This window comes from Wolffia australiana, chromosome 10 (assembly GCF_029677425.1).
Source record: "Wolffia australiana isolate 7733 chromosome 10, ASM2967742v1".
Taxonomy (NCBI): domain Eukaryota; kingdom Viridiplantae; phylum Streptophyta; class Magnoliopsida; order Alismatales; family Araceae; genus Wolffia; species Wolffia australiana.
The window spans coordinates 14932696-14957111 of NC_135844.1; the positions used below are offsets into that span (position 1 = coordinate 14932696).

The window sequence follows — 24416 nt, forward strand, 5'->3', positions numbered from 1 at the left end:
TAGATTCGCCAGCCAGAGAAGAAGTAAGATCCATAAGATAAAACATATACATTCATTCATGAGATTAATCCCTCCGATTTCTTCAACCTCGGATGATAATCGAAGAAAGAACAAAGATCTAAGGAAAAACTGCGAGAAGCAGGGATTAGACTGACTGCGCAAGGAAATTATTCCATCCAGAGAGATAAGACTCGCTATCCGGAGTATAAATAAAATCCAGGAGATTATACATATATTCACTCATGAGATCAATCCCTCCGATTTCTTCGCCTCGGATGTTAATCGAAGAACGAACAAAGATCTAACGAGATTAAGAATTAGGGATTGGATTGACGGTGCACGAAAATTATTCCATCAAGAAGGATTAGATTCGCCATCCAGAGAAGAAATAAGATCCACGAGATTAAACATATATATTCATTCATGATATCAATCCCTCCGATCTCTTCAACCTCGGATGATAATCGAAGAACGAACAAAGATCGAAGGAGACTGATAGAATTAGGGATTGGATTGACTGTGCGAGGAAATCACTCCATCCAGAGGGATTAGATTCGTCATCCAGAGAATCAGATCCACGAGATTCATAACCATATATTCACGAGATCAAGCAGCGGAAACGTACGCCTGAATGTGATCGAGGAAGGAGAGCCCCTGCGGACGATCCTTCCGCCGAACGTATCCGCGCGCCTCCTTCTCCGAGTAAACGCAGTATCCGCGCTCGCCGGTGCACCGCCACAGCTCGCCGGCGTAGCTCCGGTGCGCGAAGTACGCCTCGGCGCGGACGGCGGAGGCCGATCCGTCGTCCAGATCGCCGTCATCGCCGGCGTCATCCTCGGTCCAGATCTCGGATCCGGCGACGAGGACGGGGAGGCGCTCGTAGTGACCGCTGCTGGTGCCTTCCAGCTCGTCCATCCGCTCGATCGCGCGGCTGGAAACCTCGTAGAGCTCTCCCCAGACCTGCTGCCCCTTCCCAGGGATGTTCAGCAAGAACGGAACGCGGTAGGGGCCGCAAACGAGCGGAAATCGATCGGCCGTTCGGTAGATTCCGACGAACGAGGCTTCTCCGGCGTGGATCATCTCCTGGACGAGGCCGTGGTTGGAGAATCCCTGCTTCAGCGTGCCGTAGGTGAAAACCAGCGTCTTCGTCTTCGTTTTCGTCTTCGTCTTCGTCGTCGAGTCGCCCTCCGCTGCCGCGCCGGTAAGCGTCCTCGTCTCCGCGATCCGCCCTCGGCTCGCCCGCGGGAGGACAACGGATGACGGACAGCACCGGCTCTGCATCGCGGAAGACGGCGTCGAGATCTGAAGACGGTTGCGCGGGAGGGATGGTGGAACCGCTGGCCGGGTATTTATAGGCTCTTGAGTTTAGGAAATGACTAGAATGCCCTTACCCACGATCTCCTCTATCTGGAGGTTTCTTCGTTATTTTTGGGAAGGCGGGGGGGCGTTTCTGGGTGTTTCTTTTCTGAGTGGCGGGAGTATTTATACGCCTTTGAGATTTGTCTAATGACCGGAGTGTCCTTGCGCCAGGTTTTAACGTGTTCGGGGTATTTTCGTTATTTGTGGGGTTGGCGAGGGGGTTTTCTGGGTTTTAGCTCTCTGGTCCGGAGAGTAGGAGCCACTACGAGACTGGTGGCTTGGAGGGAGCGGGAGGGCGGTGAGGTTACCGGCCAGAAAAATCGAGGGAGTTTTGTGAAAAGTTGTGCGGAGTTTATCTCTAAATTAATATTGGGGAGGGGGAAATTGCGTCTAGCCGGCGATCGGAGGGTTTTAGATCCGATGAGGACGAAACGGACGGTCCAGATCGCGACTGGGGACACGTGGACGCGGATAAGGACGAAACGCGGGATCGATGTCAGCCGTTCATGTGAAATACCGCGGACATGTAGTTGTTTTGAAAGGGGGGTTTTTTTTGAATTAATGGGCCCCCTTTGAATAGAAATTGGATAAGAACTGGGCTGGGCAAAAACATCTGGATATTATAGTATTTTTTTTAGGAAAAAAAAATCCCGGGGGAGCAGATGATGAGGAGAGAGAGATATGCAGAAATAGAAACTCTTGAGACATGATTCATGTGCATGGATAATCAGATGTTTTATCATATGGTAGTTCATGAGGTAATATATTTATATATCATTGAGAAAGTGATGGTTTGAGATTGATCAAATACTGAACTCGTATTCGAAATATTCGTGTTCAAAGGATACTCGAGATTGAAATCAAACTGTCTGGAAATAAAAAAAATGCTATATGATCCTACTTACTTATATGGTAAGTGTGAATCGATCCTTAAGAATCTATAAATGGTAATATACCTGAACGTCAATCAGGTAGATTCATGTCACGATCTTATAAATGATCCGTTGACTTTAGATACCAGAGACATCTTGTGCATGTAGACTGAGACATAAAAGTCTCTAATAATATGATCAGAACATGTCTTAGCTCAGATATAATCATATGATCCTAAAATGTTTTCTCATAGAGTAGTTCTTGAGGTAGTGTATATATATCATTGGGAAAGTGATGGTTTGATATTGATCAGATGCTGAACTTGCACTCGAAATATTCGTGTTCAAAGGATACTCGAGATTGAAATCAAACTGTCTGGAAATAAAAAAATGCTATATGATCCTACTTACTTATATGGTAAGTGTGAATCGATCCTTAAGAATCTATAAATGGTAATATTCCTAAACGTCAATCAGGTAGATTCATGTCACAATCTTATAAAAGATCCGTTGACTTTAGATACCAGATATATATTATGCATGTAGACTGAGACATAAAAGTCTCTAATAATATGATCCGAACATGTCTTAGCTCAGATATAAAAATAAGTGCACAAAGATGATTGAGTTGCCGAGGTAGGATCCTCTGCCGTCAATATGGAATAATGAGTTATGGAAGAAACACATCAAATTATTGGTCAGATTACTAGAGATACCTGAAAAGACATTCACCCATGGTCCCTCATACGCATTAGTTATATCTGAATGAGTATTTAATGCTTGGTAGTTAAGCATGCCCTGATTCTTTAGGGAGTCTCATGCAGGCAAAAGGTTATACATACATGTGAATCAATGATAATAAAGGTTTCACGAGATAGTTAAATCATAAAAATGTGTCCTCTAGAGGACGAGATGTATCGTTGGCACAACATGGGCTAGAAACTTAAACTATAGATAGGCTTAAATTGATCCTTAATGAATTAATCTATATGCCAATAAGTTAATTAACAAGGTTAGCCAAAGATTTTATTAGCTCATTAAATGCATTAAATATATTGATACATGAGCATGGAGACACAAAAAACAAAAATATTAAAGGATGCTGGTTAACATTTTTATTAATGTGTACTTTTATAAATTTTCTTAATAATTATAAATAAGGGGGGCACCCATTTCAGGCACCATGCCAGCTCGACCAATGCGTCCCCCTTCTTTCTTCTTTGTTTCACTCTCGACTCATTTCATTAGAAGGTTTTGATTGTGAGAATATGTACTAAATCTTAGAAAATAGTTACAAAAGAAGAATAAGAGGAGATTGAGCAGTCCCTTGTTCACGTGGTTATGTCTAGATGAGTCAAGTCAAGGGCGGAACATGTTCCTCTCAAGGTAATTTAAGTTCTTGATATTTTCGAGATCAACTATGAATTGATTTCATATTTGAATACATGGAGATTAATTTTCCTATTATTCAATCATGTCCCATAACCCAATAGTACCTAAATAAGTATAGATGGCAGGGCCACTCACTAGGGTGCAGATGGCAAACGGAACTGAGTGACCCCCTTTATTCTTCTGCTTATTTTTTTACTCACTTTACTTTAATACTTTAGTGGTAATAATATCTTATAGATTTTCAAAATGATTCAGAGAAGACTAAGAGAGATCCCCATGGCATTCATCAAATTGATACCTTTAGAACCCAAACACCTGAACGACTTAAAGACTTTCTCCCAAGGAGGAATCGAATGGCAGAATTAGTTATTTACAAGGCAATATAATTATCTGTTGTGTTATAGATTGAATTTGGATATTTATTTTTACATTTCACTCGATGAAGGACAACACCTACAACTTAACACCTAGGAGTGCCATGGGATAACAAATTATACATAAAGGACAATTGATGATTCATGGATTCTATGAAAGTAGTGATAAACTCTTTATTACCCTCTAGAGCTTGATGTACTTGGTATCCTTGAAGGTAAACCAATCAACTGGGTTGAATATATCTATAATTTATTGGTGATATAAATCACATGGCTAATGAAGGAAGTTATTGGGCTTATGGATTCATTAACTATGAGTAGTTTCTGGACATATATGATGAGGAAAAAAAATGCGACTGACAAGCCAATCATAAATTTTATATCTCGTTCAATATTATGTATTATATATTTATTATAAATGCTTGTGTAACACTTATGATGAAATCGATGAGTACATGATACCACTTACTGAATTATGATGATATCATAATACATATATCAGTAGTCCTTGAGCGTGTGTTTTAAATATTTATATTAAATTGATAGTTGGGCAATGAGACAAAATATATAGACATAATAATACTATCTAGTCCACTCTTATGATGAGTTTGGCTGATCTAGTACCCATTAGTGCGAAGACACTAAAGATAGATAGTGGATAGTCTTTTAGTAATTCCTTGGATGCCCACACCACCTCTTTGAGCGTCCTTCCTTTGCAATGATGGCACTGATCGAGTTTAAGACAAAAATATTAGATGCGATAAGGTTTTCATTGACACATATTGAGGAGATAACCTCACTTGGATGGTGACTACTCATTCAAGGAACCAAAATAATTATACATTTGATTCTGTGCAAGGTGATATGATCGTCAACAATTTTGATTTAGTGTTAAAGGTCCATCATAATTCTGATATTTAGTCGGCTTCACGAATTGTCTTCAAATCACCATTCACAGCGTTAAATCCTATAGTGCATCCCTTCTTCCAATGACCACTAGGCCTCGAAAATTTCCTGTCTTAATATTGTCTACTCTGATTCGTGGAAGATATTTCCTAAGAAATTTTGTACCAGCACTCTTTTGGAGAGATTACGCGATACCTCATGTAATCCCTATTGTACTTTGTTTGAAGATCCTCCTTAGTCCAGCCCATTTAGGGCCCACTATCTCCATCTCTCTCCCTCTCTAATTAAACTCAAGTACTTTCATCTTGATCCTTTAAACACTATCACTAATGTAATCCATATTTCATATATGCACTCTGTGATTAGTGCGTTGTCTAGTTTTTTGACCTAAATTAATTGATCCAAACAATAGACTGATAATGCACATTTAGGAATTATGAGCTGATTGTTGGATTTAGGGAATGACACGTCCGGGACGTGATGCCCCAGATGTGACAAAAGTTTCGTCACATCACCGTCCCATCACACATCCGAGGATTTTGGAAAAATCCGTCATGTTCACATTGCCGTCGTGGTCTGCGGCGTCCCCGTCACGTTCCCGTCACTGTTCGGCGTCGCTGTCACGTGTGACGGGAAAAACAACCAAACAGAGGAGAGAGAATTGGAGGGGCATATCTCCAAATATCTTTGGACTGCATCTTTTTGCACACGTGACTTAATGCATGGACTTTTCTGCCAAGAAATCGAGTTAGCGACACCACGTGGCAAAATCTCAGCCGTCGAAAAGCTTAAATCTAATGATTTTTAAGCTTTTTGGGTCATCGCTAAAAATCTGTCACGGCCGTCAGGTTACGTCACTCATCCGGGGCCCCCCGTCGCCGTCGCATCACCGTCACGCCCTGTTTGTCATCCGTCACTGTCACTGTCACGGGCCCTGATTTCATCACCGTCACCGTCACATCATCCGTCACGTTGCTGTCACCATGACGTGTGACTTGACGGATGACGGCTACTGTTCCCTGGTTGGATTATCCTCTCCTGAAGCCCAAAATATTTTGACATAAAAGGACCATTAGAAAGGCCAATTAGAAAGGCCCATTAGAAAGGCCCACTAGAAAGGCCCATTCAGAACCTATTTGTACACACAAGAGGAGGTTCAATTCGATAAGATAAACAACAATGGAGATTTCCCTCGCGCGCCATGGTGGTTGTTCAACCTCTTCCATCGCAGCAATCTCTAAGAGACGTTCATGGAGCGATTTCTACTTCCTATCGAAATCATCGCGAGGTGATGAGGAGTATATACATCTCAATTTCTCTCGGAGACGTGGAAGAAATCGTCTGGAATCGCCGTCAAGATTGCGAGTGGCTAATCGACGGCTTATCAACGCCGATTCTGCCGACGATGATTCTCTGATTGATGCGAGGTTGAAGATTTCGCGCTCGTCGAGCCAGGAGCTGTCGAAGATGCTGAGAGAAGAGGCGGCGATAGAGGGCATGGAGAGGAAGGCCGTCACGGGAAAATCCACGCGCCGGCTCTGGCCTAAGGCTGTTCTTGGAGCTTTGGACGATGCCGTCGGCGAAGGAAGGTGGGAGTCTGCTCTCCAGGTAAGCTCCTCTTGATGCCCTCCTGGATCACATTCTTGATTGTTCTCTAAAATTTTATGAATTTCCGGTGAACCCATCTGATTTTCTTTACCAATTTAAAAAATTTCAACTCGGAAACCCTTTCTTTGGCTAGTTTTTTTCAAATTGTGACAAATTTTCTAAGCAGAAGCCCTTTCCTTATCTAGAATTTTCAACGTGTGACGAGTTTTGTATCCAGAAATTCTTCCCATGGGAAGAGAATTTCAACTTGTAACATATTTTCTAATCAGAAACCCTTTCCGTGGCAATGAATTTTCAACTTGGGAGAACTTTTCTAATCAGAATACATTTCCTTGGGGAGAGTTACAAACTTTAACAGATTTACTATCCAGAAACTCTTTCTTGTCTGGAAATTTCAACTTATATCAAAATTTCTAACCGGAAACCCTTTCCATGGTGAGAATTCAAACTTGTAACAAAGTTCTTAATCCTACATTTTCCCGTCAGATCTTCAGCCTGCTGCGGAAGCAGAAGTGGTACACTCCCATAGGCAGAACGTATGCTAGAATGATGATGATGCTGGGGAAATGTGGCCAGCCAAGGCATGCTAGCTCCCTCTTCCAGATCATGCTCTCTGAGGGCCTCAGACCAACTCCAGATGTTTACACAGCTCTCGTCAGCGCCTACGCCTGCAATTCTCTCTGGGACGAAGCTTTCGCCATGATCGACGAGATGAAATCCATGCCGAGCTGCAACCCGGACATCTACACCTACACCATACTCTTGAACAGCATCTGCAAGCTCGGCCGATTCGATCTGATTGCAAGAGCCTTCCTCGACATGGAGAAACTTGGAATTAGACCCAACGTTGTCACCTACAACATCATAATTGATGGATTTGGGAAGGCCCACCGCCTTGTAGACATGGAGAAATCCCTCTATCAGATGATCGAGAGTGGGGATTGCACACCCGATCAAAGAACGATGAATTCGGTCCTCTGGGCATTTGGAGATTCCAGGAGGATTGAGGAGATGGAGCGGAGATATGATGAGTTTCAAAGCATGGGGATCGAACCGGATGCCACGACCTTCAACATTTTGATAAGGTCTTACGGTAGAGCTGGGATGCTGTCAAAGATAAGTCTGGTTATGGATTTTATGAAGAGGCGGTTCTTCTCCCCGACGGTGGTCACCTTCAACTCCGTGATCGAGTGCTTTGGGAGCGCAGGAGAAATCGAGAAGATGGAAGAGATCTTCAGGAAGATGAAGTTCCAGGGAGTGAAACCCAACTCCATCACCTACTGCTCGCTCGTAAGCGGATACAGAAAAGCCGGGTTGCTGGAGAAGATCCCTCTGATATTGCGGCAAATTGAGAATTCAGATGTGAAACTGGACTCAACATTCTTCAATTGTGTGATCAGTGCTTATGGCCAGGCGGGGGAGGTGAAGATCATGGAAGAGATGTTCTTGCTCATGAGGGAGAAGCATTGCCAGCCTGATCAGATCACTATTGCCACCATGATTCAGGCTTATGATAAAGCTGGTGTGTCTGAGGTTGCTGAAAATCCTGGCATTAGACTTTTAGAAACAGCTGAATGAGGACGATGATCTCTGCTTCAAGGGCATTTCTTGTTGGAGAAATTTGGCGCGATTGGTGTCTTCCTAATTGTTCTTGGTTCTTATAGATGTCCAGAGAGGATTGACCTAGATTAGGGGTGATACCTAAAAAAGCAGTGTCACAATGACAAAAAATGAAAAGATAGAAGAAATTTGAACAACTCTTGTCACCAACTGGAGATTCTGCATTGATCATAGGAAGTTGGATGCTTTTACTAGAAGCATCACTTTCCCTTCCATTGCCCTGAAAAATGATCTTGGACTCTGTCAAAAATTAAGTTTAGCTTGGCAAAATTAAGTTTTGCTCATGCTGCATGTATGTTGTAAATTGGAAGAGCCTTAGAAAATAGTTGAGGGGAAAGAAGAGTACGATGATTGAAAGGGCACACCATAGGATGGATTCAGCAACTCATCTAGAGAAAATGATGAATTGATTTGGTCAGCAGAAATCATCAGTACTTCTCTGGTTCTCGCTGTCATTTGTCGTGGAGCATGTGGTAAGAAAATGATCACCCTGTTATTTATGGTTTTTGTGAGACTCAGTCCCTATGTTCTTTGAGTCTCTCTCTCTCGATGTATGTATCTATCAATCTATCTATCTTTCTTACTCTATCTTACTGAGTCCCTATATATCTACCAATGCACTCTATGCCCTCTCTCTTTCTTTACCCATTCAATCCCCCTCCTCTCTCTCAATATCTTCTTTTTCTCTTAATCTCCTCTCTGCATTGGCCTCTCTTCCTTTTCCTTAAAAATTTCTCTCTCCCACTATCCTTCTCCACCTCAGCCTACACACTCCTTAACTCTTCCTTCTCTCCATTTTTTCTCTCTTCCTCTGCTCATCACAACCCCTCATTCTTTCTTCTCTCTGTCTCCCTCTCGCTCTTCATCTGCCCACCACAATTCTTCATTCTCCCTTCTCTCTGTCATATCTCTCTCTTCCTCTGCCCGCAGAATCCTTCACTTCTCTCTGTTATATCATCTTTCACTCTTCCTTCTCTCTGTTGTCTTCTTCTCTTCCTCTGCCCCCGCAACCCGTCGCTCTTGTTTTTCTTTATTATACATTTATATATGTCTCTCTCTCTTTTATACCTGGCATAATCTCTCACTCTCCCTTATATCTATATCTATCTGTCTCTCTATCTTCTTTTGCGCGAATAATCCTTCACTCCTTCCCTCTGCATATATGTATATATCTCTTTCCACTCTCTCCTTCTCCCCCCATCTATCGGTATCTCTCGCCCTTGCTCTGCTTGCACAATCTATCTCCTTCTCTTTCCCTTTTCCTTCAATTTGTATCTCTCTCTTCCTCCATCACAGTCCCCATCCCACACTCTTTCCTCTTAATCTACCTCTTTCTCTATCTGTCTCATCTGATCCTTTCGATATATGTGCCCTCTTAGGTTTGGCATGAGATGCACTGTGAGCTTAGTCTTGCACAAATCTTCCATGTTCAACTAACAGCAAGAAGCGCATCTCAGATATCAGCCTGAGGACAATTGTACAAGGTCCTGTCATACTTATATATATGTATATGACAGACTTACACAGATACTTATATACAAAGATCCAGAGATCATTTTATCATCAAAATTCTATGTATTAAATTGTGTTTACTCATGCATTACTAATGGATGGGAAAGCAGTATGTAATATTGTTGAGGATTGTACTAGAATCCTATATGAAAGTTTGAAGTTGTAAGCATTGATGCATCAGGATATAACTATGAATTTATTTCCTGGATTTATTTTTTTCTTCATTTGAATCTAGTGATGTGATATTCTTTTATCCCCATAGTTATGTGGAGTTCTTTGGCATCTTTATTCCACATATTTTTATAATTTACTACTTTAATGTTCTATTCAACCAAAACAAATGTAACATGTTTTATATACTTATGCGTTTTGTAATCCATGTATGATTATGTTTGTAATTTGCATTTTATTGCTCAATTAATCATGATGGAGTAATCATCTAATCAAGTGGATCAACATGTTACATATACATATGCGTTTTGTAATCCATGTATGATTATGTTTGTAATTTGCATTTTAGTATTCAATTAATCATGATGGAGTAATCATCGTATCAAGTATATCAACATTTTGTTTTACAGAATAGCAGAAAAATATTAACTCCCCACTCAAATAGTAATTTGTATGCAAAAAGAATCATTTGGATACTAAAACCCTTTCTTTTACATAAAACCAGTGAATAATGTGCATGCTTCTGATGTTTTCTTGTAAAGAATAAGGATTTTATTCTAAATTATTATCACATTTTAACTTGACTGCTCTACATCCTCATATTAACTTTTTTTAGCCATAATCCGTGTTTTGGTTTTTAAAACTTGCCATGAATTTTGCCCCTATAACAACTGGTTCTGTTCACAGAAGTGAAGTATGGAAGTTAATAGACATACATTATCTAGCATCCAACCAATCAAAATCAAAATGCCTAATTCCCTTTGCTGGTTTGACTCTTGACATGTGGTCTTCTTCATGTTGTTCACACCTGATTATCCAAATATTTTCTTAATACATGATATACTGAATATTTCAGGTGTATATTACACCCCTGATTCCTGTCGAAGTTAAAAATATAATTCCATCTATGTGATAAACTGTACGGTTGGATATATTATCCTCACCATGGTGCAAGAGAGCTAGCATATGATTGATGTTCTATTTGATCAAACACATGAACCTTAAATGATTTTATATTATGATAATTTTTTTACCGGATAACTATTTTGTATGAAATCGCCTTAAGATGATACAAAAGATCTATTAAATGTTCAAATTTATATTTGGGTGAAATATCAACCTTCAAACATTACTTTCTCTGTAGTGGAAAAGTTATCACATGTTGCTTTCTGAGTGCATTAGGATCATGCATGTGAGCAGGGTATGCATCATATTAGATCCCCTAGAGACAATGCCGTCTCCACAGGGCACCATCTAAGAGTGATCCATGCTGGCACACTTAACTTGCGATCCCAAGTCACCCAAGTACATGGATCACAATCCTCTCCAACTGCTAATTTGATACCAAGTCATAATCAAATCATATGCCTTCTGGATGGATGTACTAATTACATATCCTTATTACTATCTTTTAGTGCTATAACTATCTAATGTGATGGATTTTAAAATTCAAACTTTGGCAAGAAGAAAATTCTTCCCATGCATGTGACTATAATCATTCATATACCTGATAACACCCAAAATTCAGTATTTAATTCAAGTAATAAGCACAATTTTTTGCATTTAAAGAGTTTAAACTAGGTTGTTATCATATATTTACATGTTAATTAATTTTTCCAAGTAATTTCTGATTTTTTTCCTAATTTTCTGTTAATTTGTGAATTTTATGGAATTTATTTGAGCTTGGAATAATTCTATTTAATGAAAGTGGCAGGTTTAAAAATTAATTTTAATGTTAATTAATGAGGGATGAATTACTGAATTTTATAGATTTTCTATCGATTTTTTTGGGAATTTATTTGAGAAAGAAATGAACTTTTAAATAGAAAAAGGATATATTTATAAGGAAAATGTGATTTTAAAGAAATTTCTTAAGTCAGAGGGATTTTCCGGAAATTTTGGTTGCAAATATGCCCTTAAAAAAACTCTCGGTCGCCCATTGCAGGCGCAAAGATCCAATTAAAGTATTTGCAGGGTTTTTATCAAATTAATCTGGATTTTTTCTACGTTTTTTAGGAAATATGGAGGAGAGAGAAAGCGGAGGGACATATGCATAAATATTTTTTGGGCGGCATTTGTTTGCACACGCCAATTCACCCAGGGATTTTTTCGCAAAATGTGGGGAAATCGAGTTACAAGTGCCATGTGGCAAAATCTAGGCCGTTAGAAAGGAATCCGACGACCGAGATGTGTTCAGCAGAAATTCTTTATGGGTGGTAAGTGCATCGCCCGTGCGGGGCATAAAAAATGCACGCACGGGAGGTGACATGACGATGTTTGATTGGATGGCAGTTAGACATGGTTGTTCTGTTCGCTTTGTGCGAATTTGTGCGAATTGTTTGCTCTGTTTGGTTTTCTGAACAGAACAAAATCAAATTCGCACAGAACATCGGATAGACCCATGTGCGGTTCGGTTTGTGAGAATTTTTTTGTATTTTTTTTTAAATAATACATAAAAAATACATCCCTCCCTCAGGGGACTCCCTCGTCGACTCGTCGCTCTCCCAGTCTCCTCCCCGGCTGGGACTTCCTCAGTCCCTCCGTCCCTCGTCGCTCTCCTGACGTCTCTCGTCCCCCTTCTCAATTTTTAGGTATTTTTCAGCGAGTCGCGCGGGTGTCCCTCGTCGGCCGTCGCTCTCCCAGCCCCCCGTTCCCTCCGTCCCTCATTGGCCGTCACTTTCCCAGCCCCCCTGCTCCCTCCGTCCCTCGTCGGCCATCACTCTCCCAGCCCCCCCTCGCTCGTTGCTCCGGCTGTCGGATGAGGAGCACACCGGAGCTTTTTCCAGCACTAAACCTTCTCGGATCACCAGCTGCCTAATCTCTCGGCGAGGTACGAACTTGCCCACTCTCTCCCTCTCCCTCTTCTTCTCTCTTTCACTCACTCTTCCTCTCGCTCTCCCTCTCCCTGTTCTCCATTTCTCCATCCCTCACACTCACTGCCACTCTAATTCTCTGTCTCTCGCTCTATCACTCTCTCTTCCTCTCGCTCTCGTCGCTCTCCCAGTCTCCATTTCTCTGTCTCTCACTCTCACTGTCACTCTCATTCTCTCTGTCTCCCTCTCTCTCACTCACTCTTCCTCTCCCTCTCCCTCTCCCTCTCCATTTCTCTGTCTCTCACTGTCACTGTCACTCTCATTCTCACCCTCTCCCTCCCCCTCTCCCTATTCTTCTTTCTTTCACACTCTCTCCCTCTCCCTCTTCTTCTCCATTTCTCTGTCTCTCACTCTCACCGTCACTCTCATTCTCTCTGTCTTCCTCTCTCTCACTCACTCTTTCCCTCTCCCTCTTCTTTTCTCTTTCACTCACTCTCTCCCTCTCCTTCTCTCTTACTCTCTCTCTCTCACTCTCACTGTCACTCTCATTCTCTTCCTCTCCCTCTCCCTCTCCCTCTCCCTATTCTTCTTTCCTTCACACACTTCCCTACGCTCTCCCTCTCCCTCTTCTTCTTTCTTCCACTCACTCTCTCCCTCTCCCTCTCCCTCTCCCTCTTCTACTCCAATTCTCTGTCTCTCAGCCTCACCGTCACTTTCATTCTCTCCTTCTTCTCTCTTTCACTCACTCTCTCCCTCTAACTCTCCTCATCTTCTCTCTTTCACTCTCTCTCTCTCCCTCTCCCTCTTCTTCTCTCTTTCACTCTCTCTCTCTCCCTCTCCCTCTTCTTCTCTCTTTCACTCACTCTCTCCCTCTCCCTCTCCGCCTTCTTCTTCTTCTCTCTTTCACTCACTTTTCCTCTCCCTCTCCCTCTTCCTCTCTCTCTCACTCTCTCTTTTCTCTCGCGCTCACTCTCCATCTCCTTCTCTCTTACTATTTGTCTCTCACTGTCACTGTCACTCTCACTGTCACTCTCACTGTCACTCTCATTCTCTCTGTCTCTTACTCTCTTTCACTCACTCTCTCTATATCTATTTTTCTTGGTGTTCATCCTAATCTCTATCTCTATTCTCCATGTCATCTTTATCAACTGTTATTTGAATGAATGGATGCAGGAGCACAGGATGTGCCTCGGGCAGAAGGAGATACTCCACATAGAAGGTATGCGCCTCGGGATTGGCACACATAGAATCTATACATCGCTCTACCTCTATGTCTCTGTCCCCATCATAATCTCCATCTCTACTCCCCTAATCTTCCACATGCCAGCAATCCATGTGTGCCAATCTTTATCTATCTGTCTCTATCACCATCCATTCCCATCTCTCTCTATCTCTATCTCTCTTGATGTTCATCCTCATCTCTCTCTCTCTCTCTCTATTCTCCATGACATCTTTATCAATTGTTATTTGAATGAATGGACGCAGGAGCACATGATGCGCCTCTGGCAGAAGGAGATAATCCATGTAAGATCAAGCAAGCAAGAACACTCTTTTACCTTCTCATGAGACAACAAAGAAACAGAGCTTCCAAAGCTTTCCATCCGGATACATGGAAGATAGATGGGTAGATACATTATTCAAAATCTGAGAAGATGATGATTTGTTTTTGACTTAGATATTTGTTTTTGAACATATCTTTGATCGCAAATCTGTCAGCGGCAAACTGTTACAAAGTGGAGCAATTGAAGAGATAGAGATTAAAAATTGCAAAAATTAAGAACAAATACCTAAATAATATTGAAATCTAATAATTCCACCCTCTAACTAAATTCTAGAAAAATATCGAAGTACACAAATTTTCATATAATTCATTTTTAATGAAATTAATTCTCAAAAATCTATTAAATCCATTAATTCCTTTCTTTTAATACCGAATGAATTCAGATAAGTCACCAAATTAATTCAAATGAATTACCAAAATGAATTCAGTATAATCCCCTCTTCTAAATAAATTACCAAATGAATTCTTTAAAATAATCCAAATTTTTTTCTTAAATCTAAGTTACAAAAATGACATAAACCCATGACATATTAGGTACCATTAAACTATGAATGCCATTATTACTAGATTCAATGACTGTTTGATTTGTACTGATAGAATTTCTGTTGAAGATGGTGTGTTGTGAATTAGTATAATATATAATAAATTAGAATATTTTTAGTATAATATAGTTTCGTAGATGCATAACAATTTTTTGCAATTTTGTGCAATTTACGAACAATTATATGCAGTTTTTTACTCTACTTGCGAATTATGTTCTCTTCGTGCGAATTTTGTTCGTTTTGTGCCAATTTGTTCGTTTGTGCGAATTTTTTTGGCTTGTTCAAATTTGTTTGGTTTGTGTGAATTTTTTTGGTTTTTGCGAATTTGTACGAATTGGTGCAAATTGGTGCGAATTGTGCAAATTGTTTGAACATCTGTTCTAATTTTCGCACATAAAAAGAACAGCACAACGAACAGACCCTTGTGCGGTTTGTTTGTGTGAATTTTTTGTTCATTTTAAATGAACAGAACAGAACGACCATGTCTAATGGCAGTGGTACAAACACATAGGTAAGTACGTAGATATGTATCTAGGGAAGGACACGGTCTGACCAAAGTTGGGTCAGACCGGACAGAACCGGACTGTCGGTCAGCCTTTTTAGGGCTGACCGAACCGTCCGGTCTGGGTCCGATTGCCACATCGAACCGGACCGAAGACCGATCGTTACCCTCTCTCCCTCTGTTACTTCTCCCGTTCTCTCTCCCTCTCTCTTTTTCGTCCTCTCTCCCTCTCTCCCGCTCGTTCTCTCGCTCTCTGTCGTCCTCTTTCCCTCTCGCCTGTGCGTTCTCTCTCCCTCTATCTCTCTCTCTCTCTCTCATTCTCTCGTTATTTCTCCCTCTCTCCTGCTCGTTCTCTCTCACTCTCGCCCGTTTGTTCCCTCTCTCTCTTTCTCTCCCTCTGTTTCGGTCTCACTCTCCCTCTCGTTCGCTCTCCCTCCCTCCCTCCCCCTCTTTTGCCCTCTGTCCCATTCTCACTCTCTCCCTCTCATTTTCTTTCCCTCTATCCATCACCCTATCTCATTCTCTACCTCTATTTCTCTCCCCTCTCTCCCGTTCTCCTTCCTTTCTTCCTCACTTTCACCCGCTCTTCCTCTCTCTCTCTCTCCCTCCCTCTCTCTCTCTCCCTCTCCCTTCCGGTCTTTCTCTCCGTTCGCTCTCCATCCCTTGCTCAATCTTTCCATTGCTCCCGTTCTCATTCTCCTCCACTCATTTTCGTTCCCTCTATCCCTCTCTCTATCTCGTTCTCTCTGTAAAGGATCTTCGATAGAAGTAGAATGAGGAAGATAGAAGAAGTAAGAAGAGAGAAGAAGAGAGAATAAGAACACCAAGAAAAGAGGTGCAAGGTAGGATCGTTGTTATTCCCCAAGAATTAAAGATGTAAATTAGATTGGTTTTTATAATACGTATAGGTGGTAAATAATAGTAAGTTGCCATTATTGAGATATATCCGTTGTAACGGTTAACAATGGATATATTACGTTTAAACTCAGATTTGATCTACACCATTATAATCGAATGGGTGCACCGATCACGACCGTTGATCGGTGCAATGAGCCCTTCCCTTATAACGTTGAATTGGTTAGATCTGAACTGTTATAACTAAATGGGTGCACCGATCACGACCGTCGATCGGTGCTTTAGACCCATTCTAATCCTAACTGTTATAATCCTATCTAGATTTGATCCTGGCCATCTAGATTTAATCCTATTCTATGTGTGAGCTTATATTTAATCCTAACATCTAAATCTCTAACGAGTATAATATATGTGTTGATTTTTACTATCTAATCTGGATTAGGTCCTAGCTGTAGATCGCCATGCAGGTCCTTTGACTTGGCGAGTTGGCGCACTGTTCTTCTGGTGCTGACTCCTTAACACTCTCCTCCTCTCTCTTACCTTCTCTCCCGATCTTCCTCTCCTCCTTTCTCTATCTCGTTTTCTTCCTTTCCCTCTCACAATCTCTCCCGCTCTCCCTCTCTCTCACCCTCTCTCCCGATATCCCTCATCACCTCTCTCTATCTCGTTCTCTCCCTCTCTCTCTCCCACTCTCTCTCTCCTCTCTCACTCAATCTCTCACCCCGCTCTCCCTCTTCTCCTTTCTCCCTCTCTCGCAAGTCCCTCTCTCCTGCTCTCCCTCTGTTCCTCTCTCCCTCTCTCTCAAGGCCCTCTCTCTATCGTCCTCTCTCCCTCTCTCCCCCTCTCTCCCAAACTCTCTCCCGCTCTCCCTCTCCTCCTCTCTCCCTCTCTCTCCCTCTCTCTCAAGCCCTCTCGTTCTCTCTCCTGCTCTCTGTCACCCCCTTTCTCTCCCTCTCTCTGTCACTCTATCTCCCGTGTTGAGCTTGATTGATCTTCACACTCAAAAGCAAAAGAACGGAATGAAGAGAAGAGAAGAAAAGAAGGAAGAAGGAAGAAAGGGCAAGAAGACGCAAGTAGATCAAGATCGTTGTATTAACCCGCGAAGATTATCATCAACATTGGTGAGTATTTATATTGTATATTGTTAACTAAAAATAGTAAATAGTGTAACGTATATATCCGTTGTAACGATATACAACAGAAATATAAATTTGAATTGCTTTTTAATCCTAACCGTTATAATGTCTCGGGTGCACCGATCACAGCCGTTGATCGGTGATGTGTACCCTTTCGTTGTAATGGCTATATTATTTATTCTCATCCGTTATAACATCTCGTGTGCACCGATCACAACTGTTGATCGGTGCTGTGAACCCATCTTATAAAAGGGATGTGAGATCTAATCCTGACCGTTATAACTCCCTATCGTTTAATCCTAACCGGCCATGTTTGATCCTATTCTATATTTAATCATATACTATCTTTAACCTTATATTGAATCCTATTTTCTAGTCTCTAATCAGTATATATTATTTATTTTATTTTACTAACTAATCTTCATTAAGTCCCTATCAAGAGGTCGCCGAGCTGACTGCTTGGGGCGCCGAGTTTGCTGACTCCACCACTTTGTCTCGGCAGACTGCGAATCAAGTAAAACTCCTCAATATCCTGCTCTTACTCTCCGCCTCTCTCCCTCTAGTCCTCTCTCTCGCTCGCCCTCTCTTTTGCTCTCCCTCTCTCATTCTCTCTCATACACTCTCTCCCTCCCGCAACCTCTCTCAAGTGAACTCCCTCCCTCCTGCCTGCTCCCTCTCCCTCTCTCCCCCTCACTTCCGTCTCCAGCTCTCCCCTCTCGCCCTCTTTCCATTTCTCTTTCTCTTTCTCTCTTGTACTCTCCTTCTTACCTGTTCCCTCTCTATCTCTCATTCTCTCTGGCTCTCTCACTCTCTTTCTATGGTATTCTCTCTTCCTTTGCACTATCTCAGTGTCACTCTCTCCCTCTTGCATTCTCAACCCCCTTTCACCATCATCCTCTCACTCTCTCATTATTCGACACTCATTCAGCACTAGAGGTGACATTAGATGCTGAAATGACCAAGCTGACATAAGATGTTGAGATGATCAAGTCAGCTTAACATGGACTAGTCAACATGACTGACCGAAGATCGGACCGAGACCGAGACCGGACCAAACTTTAGGTCTAGGTTTAGGTTTTCGATAAAATCGAACCGAGACTGGACCGTGTCCTTCCCTATATGTATCTGGTTTTTTTAAAACTTTTTCTCTTATTTCAGCTAGGGGGTACGTGGCGCGCTAAGAAAAAACCCGCCAAATTGAGTCTAAAAATTTGCCAGCCAATGAGACGACATGTGATTGTGGGTTTCAAAATTTAAAATAAAATAAATAAAAAATGATCCAATGACTCATATTGGTCAATTTTCATTTATTTATATCTTTTGATCTTGAAGTCGGATTAAGGTCAAATTTTTATGGATTTTCTCGTCTTAACTTCCTCTTTCTATCTGTATTGTTGGATCATTTCAGATCAAGCCTACATCAATGGATAAAAAATAATTACTTATTGGCAGTAAAATGATAGTTTTTACCATTTAACCTAAGTATAAAAGCAGAAATTCGAGTTGAGGAAGTCTTTCTGGAGGGGGCTTTTTCACAGCTGCAAGACAGAGAGGAGAACCAGCCTGGATCATTTGAATTTGGTATTTTTACTTCATTGTATTTGAATTTTAGTGTAATTTGGATTGTTTGTTTGTGAAATTTTTGAGTTTTCTTCTTGATCTTAGTCTGAAACTCTAAATTGCTTGGCTTGAGCGGCATGTACAAGCCTGTACTAGGATTGAGAGGAGAGATTGTGATATTGATCTAGCAATTCCACTTGCACATTAAGAAAAATATATATATATATATAAGTTTAATTTCTATATATATTAGACTGTGTTTATGAGATAGTAGTTAGTGAATTTGGATACCCTATTTTCCCAAAACAACCAAAATCAAAATTTCTTCTTAATCTCTCTATTTGACTCCTTTGATCCTTTTTATTGGATCAAAGAAGTCAATTTAGAGATCCCTAATTCTTCTATTCTTCTCATCTCTTCTACCCTCCTTTCTAAACTCTTTATCTAACTAGGGAGATTTGATCTTTATTCATGATTAAATTAACTCTAATTAGGTTTAATTATCCAAGTAGATCACTAATTGAATTACCTTACTAGCTTCCCTTGCACGATACCTATACTTATCATTATACATTTTAAGTTAAGGTTTTATAAATTTTATTGTATAAGCTAAAATCAACAACAATAAGTGATTATAAAATTGCATAATCCACCCCTAATTTTTGGGTTATCAATACCTAATTTAACTAGGGTCATCATAATTCAGTTGGAGTCCCTATCAGTATAATGTTATTATCAGTATAATATATCTACTGAGATTTCTGAATGATATGAGGTTAATTGTGCAACAGAATATTGAATCAAGGACAGATTTGAAAATCAAGAACATAGAAAAGTCAAAGACATCACATTTGCCTGGATCAAATATGTGATTGATCGTTTCCTTGAGAGAGCTTCTTCAAGCTGTTCTGATGTCTTGCCTCTAAAGGCATCAACAGAATCGTTGGATCTCCTCTTCATTCTTTGCTTTTGGAAATTCGATTCTTTTCCATTGAGTCTCCTTGGAAGCAAAACCACGGAAGAGGAAGACAAGAAAGTAGGGGGAGTAAAATTGACTTGAATATGTATCGAATGAGGGTTCCCCTTTGTATTTAAACTCTCTGAGAAAATTTTATTAAATTCCATAGAATTTTTTTGCAACAGTCCCCCTCCCTATCTTAGTGAGCCTCTAGGCCCATGTAGAAGTTTATCGAATAACTTCACTGGCCCAATAATTTTTACTAGGCCGCCCTTATTAATTAACAAAATCACATATACATTACTTAATCAAGTATTACTTTAGCCCAATCACTTAGTAAAGTCACCCGCCCATGGGTTGCTAAACAAAACCTTGTGGCATAGAAGATACAAAGGAGTATATCAACTCTTTCATGGAACCTTTACCATCATTAATAATTAGAATAAAGTGGAAAAAGTTAACCTTCAAATGGGGTAGCAAAATCTTGGGGAGAGGTGCATTTTCACACTCCAAGCCTCCCCTGACATAAACCAAACCATACACTTATAATTAACTACCCTCATTGAAGTGATTTGGATGTTCTGTATTGAACAATAACAATATTTTATAAAGGAAACTATTTTAGAATCTAGGGGGTCCAAACCTATCCATTTAGATTTATATTATATTGATTATAGTTGATATATAAATTTTCATTTTGTTTATTTCATTTTATAAATATTTATTTTCTTCCATTTTTAACCTTGGTAACAGTTATCATATTGCTTTTAATGTTTTCTTTGTCGACTTTAAATAATTAGCTATATAGAAGCTAGAATATTTGATGAAGCTCTAGTAGCAGCCATCTCTACATGGGATGGGTTGAGGAGTGGAAATAAGTTAAAAATACTTGCATATGGGAAATTCTAGCCACCCAAACTTCTCTATGGAGGAGGAAGATGATGATATTCCTAAGGAGATGGATGACTGAGAGAAAATTGGAGAAGAGGATGATTCTTGAAAGGAGATCCAGGCAGCAGAGCCAGACCTGACTGTATATGCACCTCCCATTCCATACCCAAAATTTTAAGAAAGGCAAAAAGTAAGCCCTCAAAGAACAAACACCAACTTTATGAGCCTTTAAACAACTGGAGACCACAATTCCACTGGTATAGGGAATAAAGCACATTCCAACCTAAACTAAAAATTTGAAGGGACTATGCACTTCACAAAGGAAGCCGAAAGAACTTCACCTGAGTGAAACTGTTAGCTCAATTATTTTGGATACACATCCTAAAAATAAGGGAGATTTGTAAGCGCCAATGATTACAAACAAAATAGGAGATATGATGTTCATGTGATCTCTACTACATTAAATAAATATCATGAATATCCTTCCTAAGGTAATATTTGATCAATTCCAATTTGGGGAGTTGCAACCTTTACTCATGGAGTTAGAGTGGCGAATGGATCAATTTGGCGACCCCATAGAATTGTGGAAGATGTCCTTATGAGAGTAAATTCAACTATGGACCCTGATTTCCATTCTAACAGTAACCAAAATTCTCGTACGTTCAATCTTAATCTAACTTTCAAACTCAATTTTTAATGACTAACCAAAGCTTTATTGCATCTATGATAGATGTTGAAAAAAATGATGGAGAAGTGATCAAGGATGATGATGGATCAGAATGAAAAAAATATGGAGTATAGAATATCTTTAGAATAAATAAGAGAATCATAAGCAGCCCCGACATGATCAAATCAGAGAGGAGGAAATTGAGATAAACTCCCAAAAGGCCAATTTCCAACCCAACCATTAGTTAATCTTAGAAACCTATTTCATGTTGAATCAGTTTCTGTGCCATCGAGTGGATGGTATCTACTTGTGAAAATCATGATAAAATAATTGCTATACCTAACTTAAGAAATGGAAAAGAGCTCTCTTATCCCTTTGAAAGTAATTTATAAAATGAAAATAAAATGATTGACAAACCTTAAGTAATAAATAAACCGAAATAACCATACCCTATAGATTATCAACCTCCCGTTCCCTTTCATGATGCCCTAAATGTTTCAAAATTCCAGGTAACAAACAATGATTACAGAAAATTTTAAAGAAGCCACTATAGAATATGCAATTATTGTTATTCCTACTTTTTCTAAATATGTTAAAGAACTATGCACACCTAGTAGAAAACAAAAAAAGGATGAGACTGTTGGAAATGCTTACCTCCTTTCTCATGGATCACATTCCTGAAAAGGGAAAATATCCAGGATCTCCTTCTATTAAATGTGAAATTGGAGGCACGGAATTTTACAGATCTTTACTTGATTTGGGTGAGCATATAATATCACTACCTAGTTGCTTTATGATAAATGTAAAATAGTGGATGGATCAATTATCCACCCTTATGGAAAATTAGAATACACAAATTTAAAGTAGAAAATTATAGTTTTCTGGTGGACTTATTGTGGCAGATACAAAGGAGACAAAAAGAAATGAGCCATTCTCCTATAATTTGAGCTTTTTGTGCCACAGTTAAAGCAACTACAGACTGGGATAAAGGAGAAGTGGAATTAAATGTAGGGGATGAAATAGTCAAGGTAAACATAGCCAAACTCAAATGGATCATGAAAAGGTTCATGTTGCAATCTAGAGGATGATAAAGGTTTTGTTCATGAGGAAATTAAAGAACACAAGGAATTTCTTGAATCTTTTCCTAACCGATGGCATATTTTAGACATTTGCCTTATTATTTGAAATATGCATTCCTTGGCCCAAGATAAACTTTTCCCATTATTTTTTTTTGATGATTCAAATATTAAGCAAGAACATGAGTGATTCAATGTTTTCAAAATGCGTAAATCACATATAATATGGAATTTTTATGATATAAAAGGATTTCCTTTTCATATATGTGAACATAGAATTTTTTTAACAAAGGAACTAGGCCAGCAAGATAGTCAAAGGAGATTGAATCCTCATATACTAGAAGCATTCAAAGGAGAAATTTTTAAATAGTGGAAACTTGATGTGATTTATGTCATTTAAGATGGGCCCTGGTTCAATAAAGTTGGGATAGCCTTAGAGAAAAATGAAAAAGGAGAAGTTCAAACTAGATTGATGCTGGTTTCAGAATATGCGTATATTATAAAGTGTAATATAATAAAGAAAAATCATTATCCCTCACCTTTTATTTATCAGATTTTAGAAAAAAATTCTGACCACAATTAATTTTGTTTTATTGATGGATATTCATGTTATAATCAGATTAGTATTCATCCTAGTTATCAATAAAAGGACTTCTACATGTCTAGTAACTGTTCTTTCTGATCGTGCCACTTCGAAGTTTTCTAAAAAAGAAAGAGTCTAAACCTAGTTTAATAAGGTAAATTCTATTTCTGCAGGAATTTACATAGAAATAATAAATAAAAATATTTGAGATAATGTCATAGTTGATGAACTATTTAGGATAAAATTAAAGCTTATTTTACTATTTGGAGAATAAATATATGATGTTAATAACCATTCGATGTAAGAAGTTACCTTGGTACGCACATAGTTTCAACTTTCTTCTCACATGTAAAGTCCCCAAAAATGGAAATTTAAGGATAAGAAGTTCTTCATAGACATTAAATTCTGCTATTGGGAGGAACCTGCACCTTTTTTACTTAGAGTTTACCAAATTCACAGGGGATTTGTTCACGAAGAAGAGAAAATGAAGGTGCTTGAGTTCTGTCACTTATGTCCAGGTGGAGGCTACATCTTATCAAAGGTCACCGTTTACAAGGTACTTGAAGTGGATTATATTGGCCTTCATTATTTAAACTAGACGGTCTATTTTATTTAAAAATCATGTCAAGAATCTTTAAACAAAAGTAATAAAAACTACATGACTTTAAAACCCATCATAAAAGTGGTCATTTTTGTCGTATGGAGTATTGATTTTATGGGACCCTACCCTAATTGTCATTGTGTTGAATATATTATAATTACTGTTGATTATGCTTCTAGATGGTCAGAAGCCATTATGCAATAGAACTAGTTGTGGTAAAGTAGTTACTAATTTCATCTGAAAAATATTCTACGCAATTTGGTTGTCCTTGGGATATTATTATTGATGGTGGCTCTCATTTTACAAACCTTACATTCAGAAATGTTTGTGAAGTGTTTTGATGCACACCATAGCGTCACCACACCCTATCATCCACAAGTCAATGGACAGGTTAAGCTATGCAATAGGGAAATCACCAAGATTCTCAAGAAAATTGTGAGACCTGATGGAAAAGATTGGTCAAGTAGATAAGATGAGTCACCGTGGGCATACATAACTGCATTAAAGAAAGTCTTAAGTATGTCCCCTTTTAGATTAATCTTTAGTAAATCATGCCATCTTCTTGTAGGGGGCTGGTTCACAATGCCTATTGGGCTAGAAAGAAGCTAAATTTTCATTACATGATAAATGAAAAAGTAGAATGCCTCACCTCCATGAATTGGATGAAATTCAGAATGAACTGTTTGAGGATTTTAAGATTTACAAAGACAATATGAACGTCTTACATGACAAAACCTAGGGAAGGTAAATTTTTTTAAATAAATATGTTCGGCTTTTTCATTCAAGAAAAAATACTTCCTGAAAAATTAAAGTCTTGATGGGATGAGTTTTTACTATTTCTCAAGTCTTTGAATGGG

General features: G+C 39.5%; 2 protein-coding genes across 2 annotated transcripts; one reads left to right on the plus strand and one right to left on the minus strand.

The window, feature by feature from the left end:
- Positions 1-394: 394 nt before the first annotated feature.
- On the minus strand, positions 395-1401 carry LOC144708968 (putative gamma-glutamylcyclotransferase At3g02910). Its single transcript, XM_078582433.1, has one exon. It carries the CDS (start codon positions 1279-1281, stop codon positions 607-609), a length of 675 nt encoding a protein of 224 aa, XP_078438559.1. The 5' UTR covers positions 1282-1401; the 3' UTR covers positions 395-606.
- A 4661-nt stretch (positions 1402-6062) lies between these two features.
- LOC144708524 (LOW protein: PPR containing protein) lies at positions 6063-8172 on the plus strand. Its single transcript, XM_078581896.1, has 2 exons — positions 6063-6511; positions 6998-8172. Exons 1-2 carry the CDS (start codon positions 6083-6085, stop codon positions 8087-8089), a joined length of 1521 nt encoding a protein of 506 aa, XP_078438022.1. The 5' UTR covers positions 6063-6082; the 3' UTR covers positions 8090-8172.
- The last annotated feature ends 16244 nt before the right edge of the window (positions 8173-24416 follow it).

Excerpts from the sequence above, each read along its gene's own strand:
- LOC144708524 (XM_078581896.1), top strand. The coding sequence starts at position 6,083 with ATGGAGATTTCCCTCGCGCGCCATGGTGGTTGTTCAACCTCTTCCATC. Across the intron at positions 6,512-6,997 it reads GGTGGGAGTCTGCTCTCCAG|ATCTTCAGCCTGCTGCGGAA; the intron begins GTAAGCTCCTCT and ends TTTTCCCGTCAG.
- LOC144708968 (XM_078582433.1), bottom strand. The coding sequence starts at position 1,281 with ATGCAGAGCCGGTGCTGTCCGTCATCCGTTGTCCTCCCGCGGGCGAGC.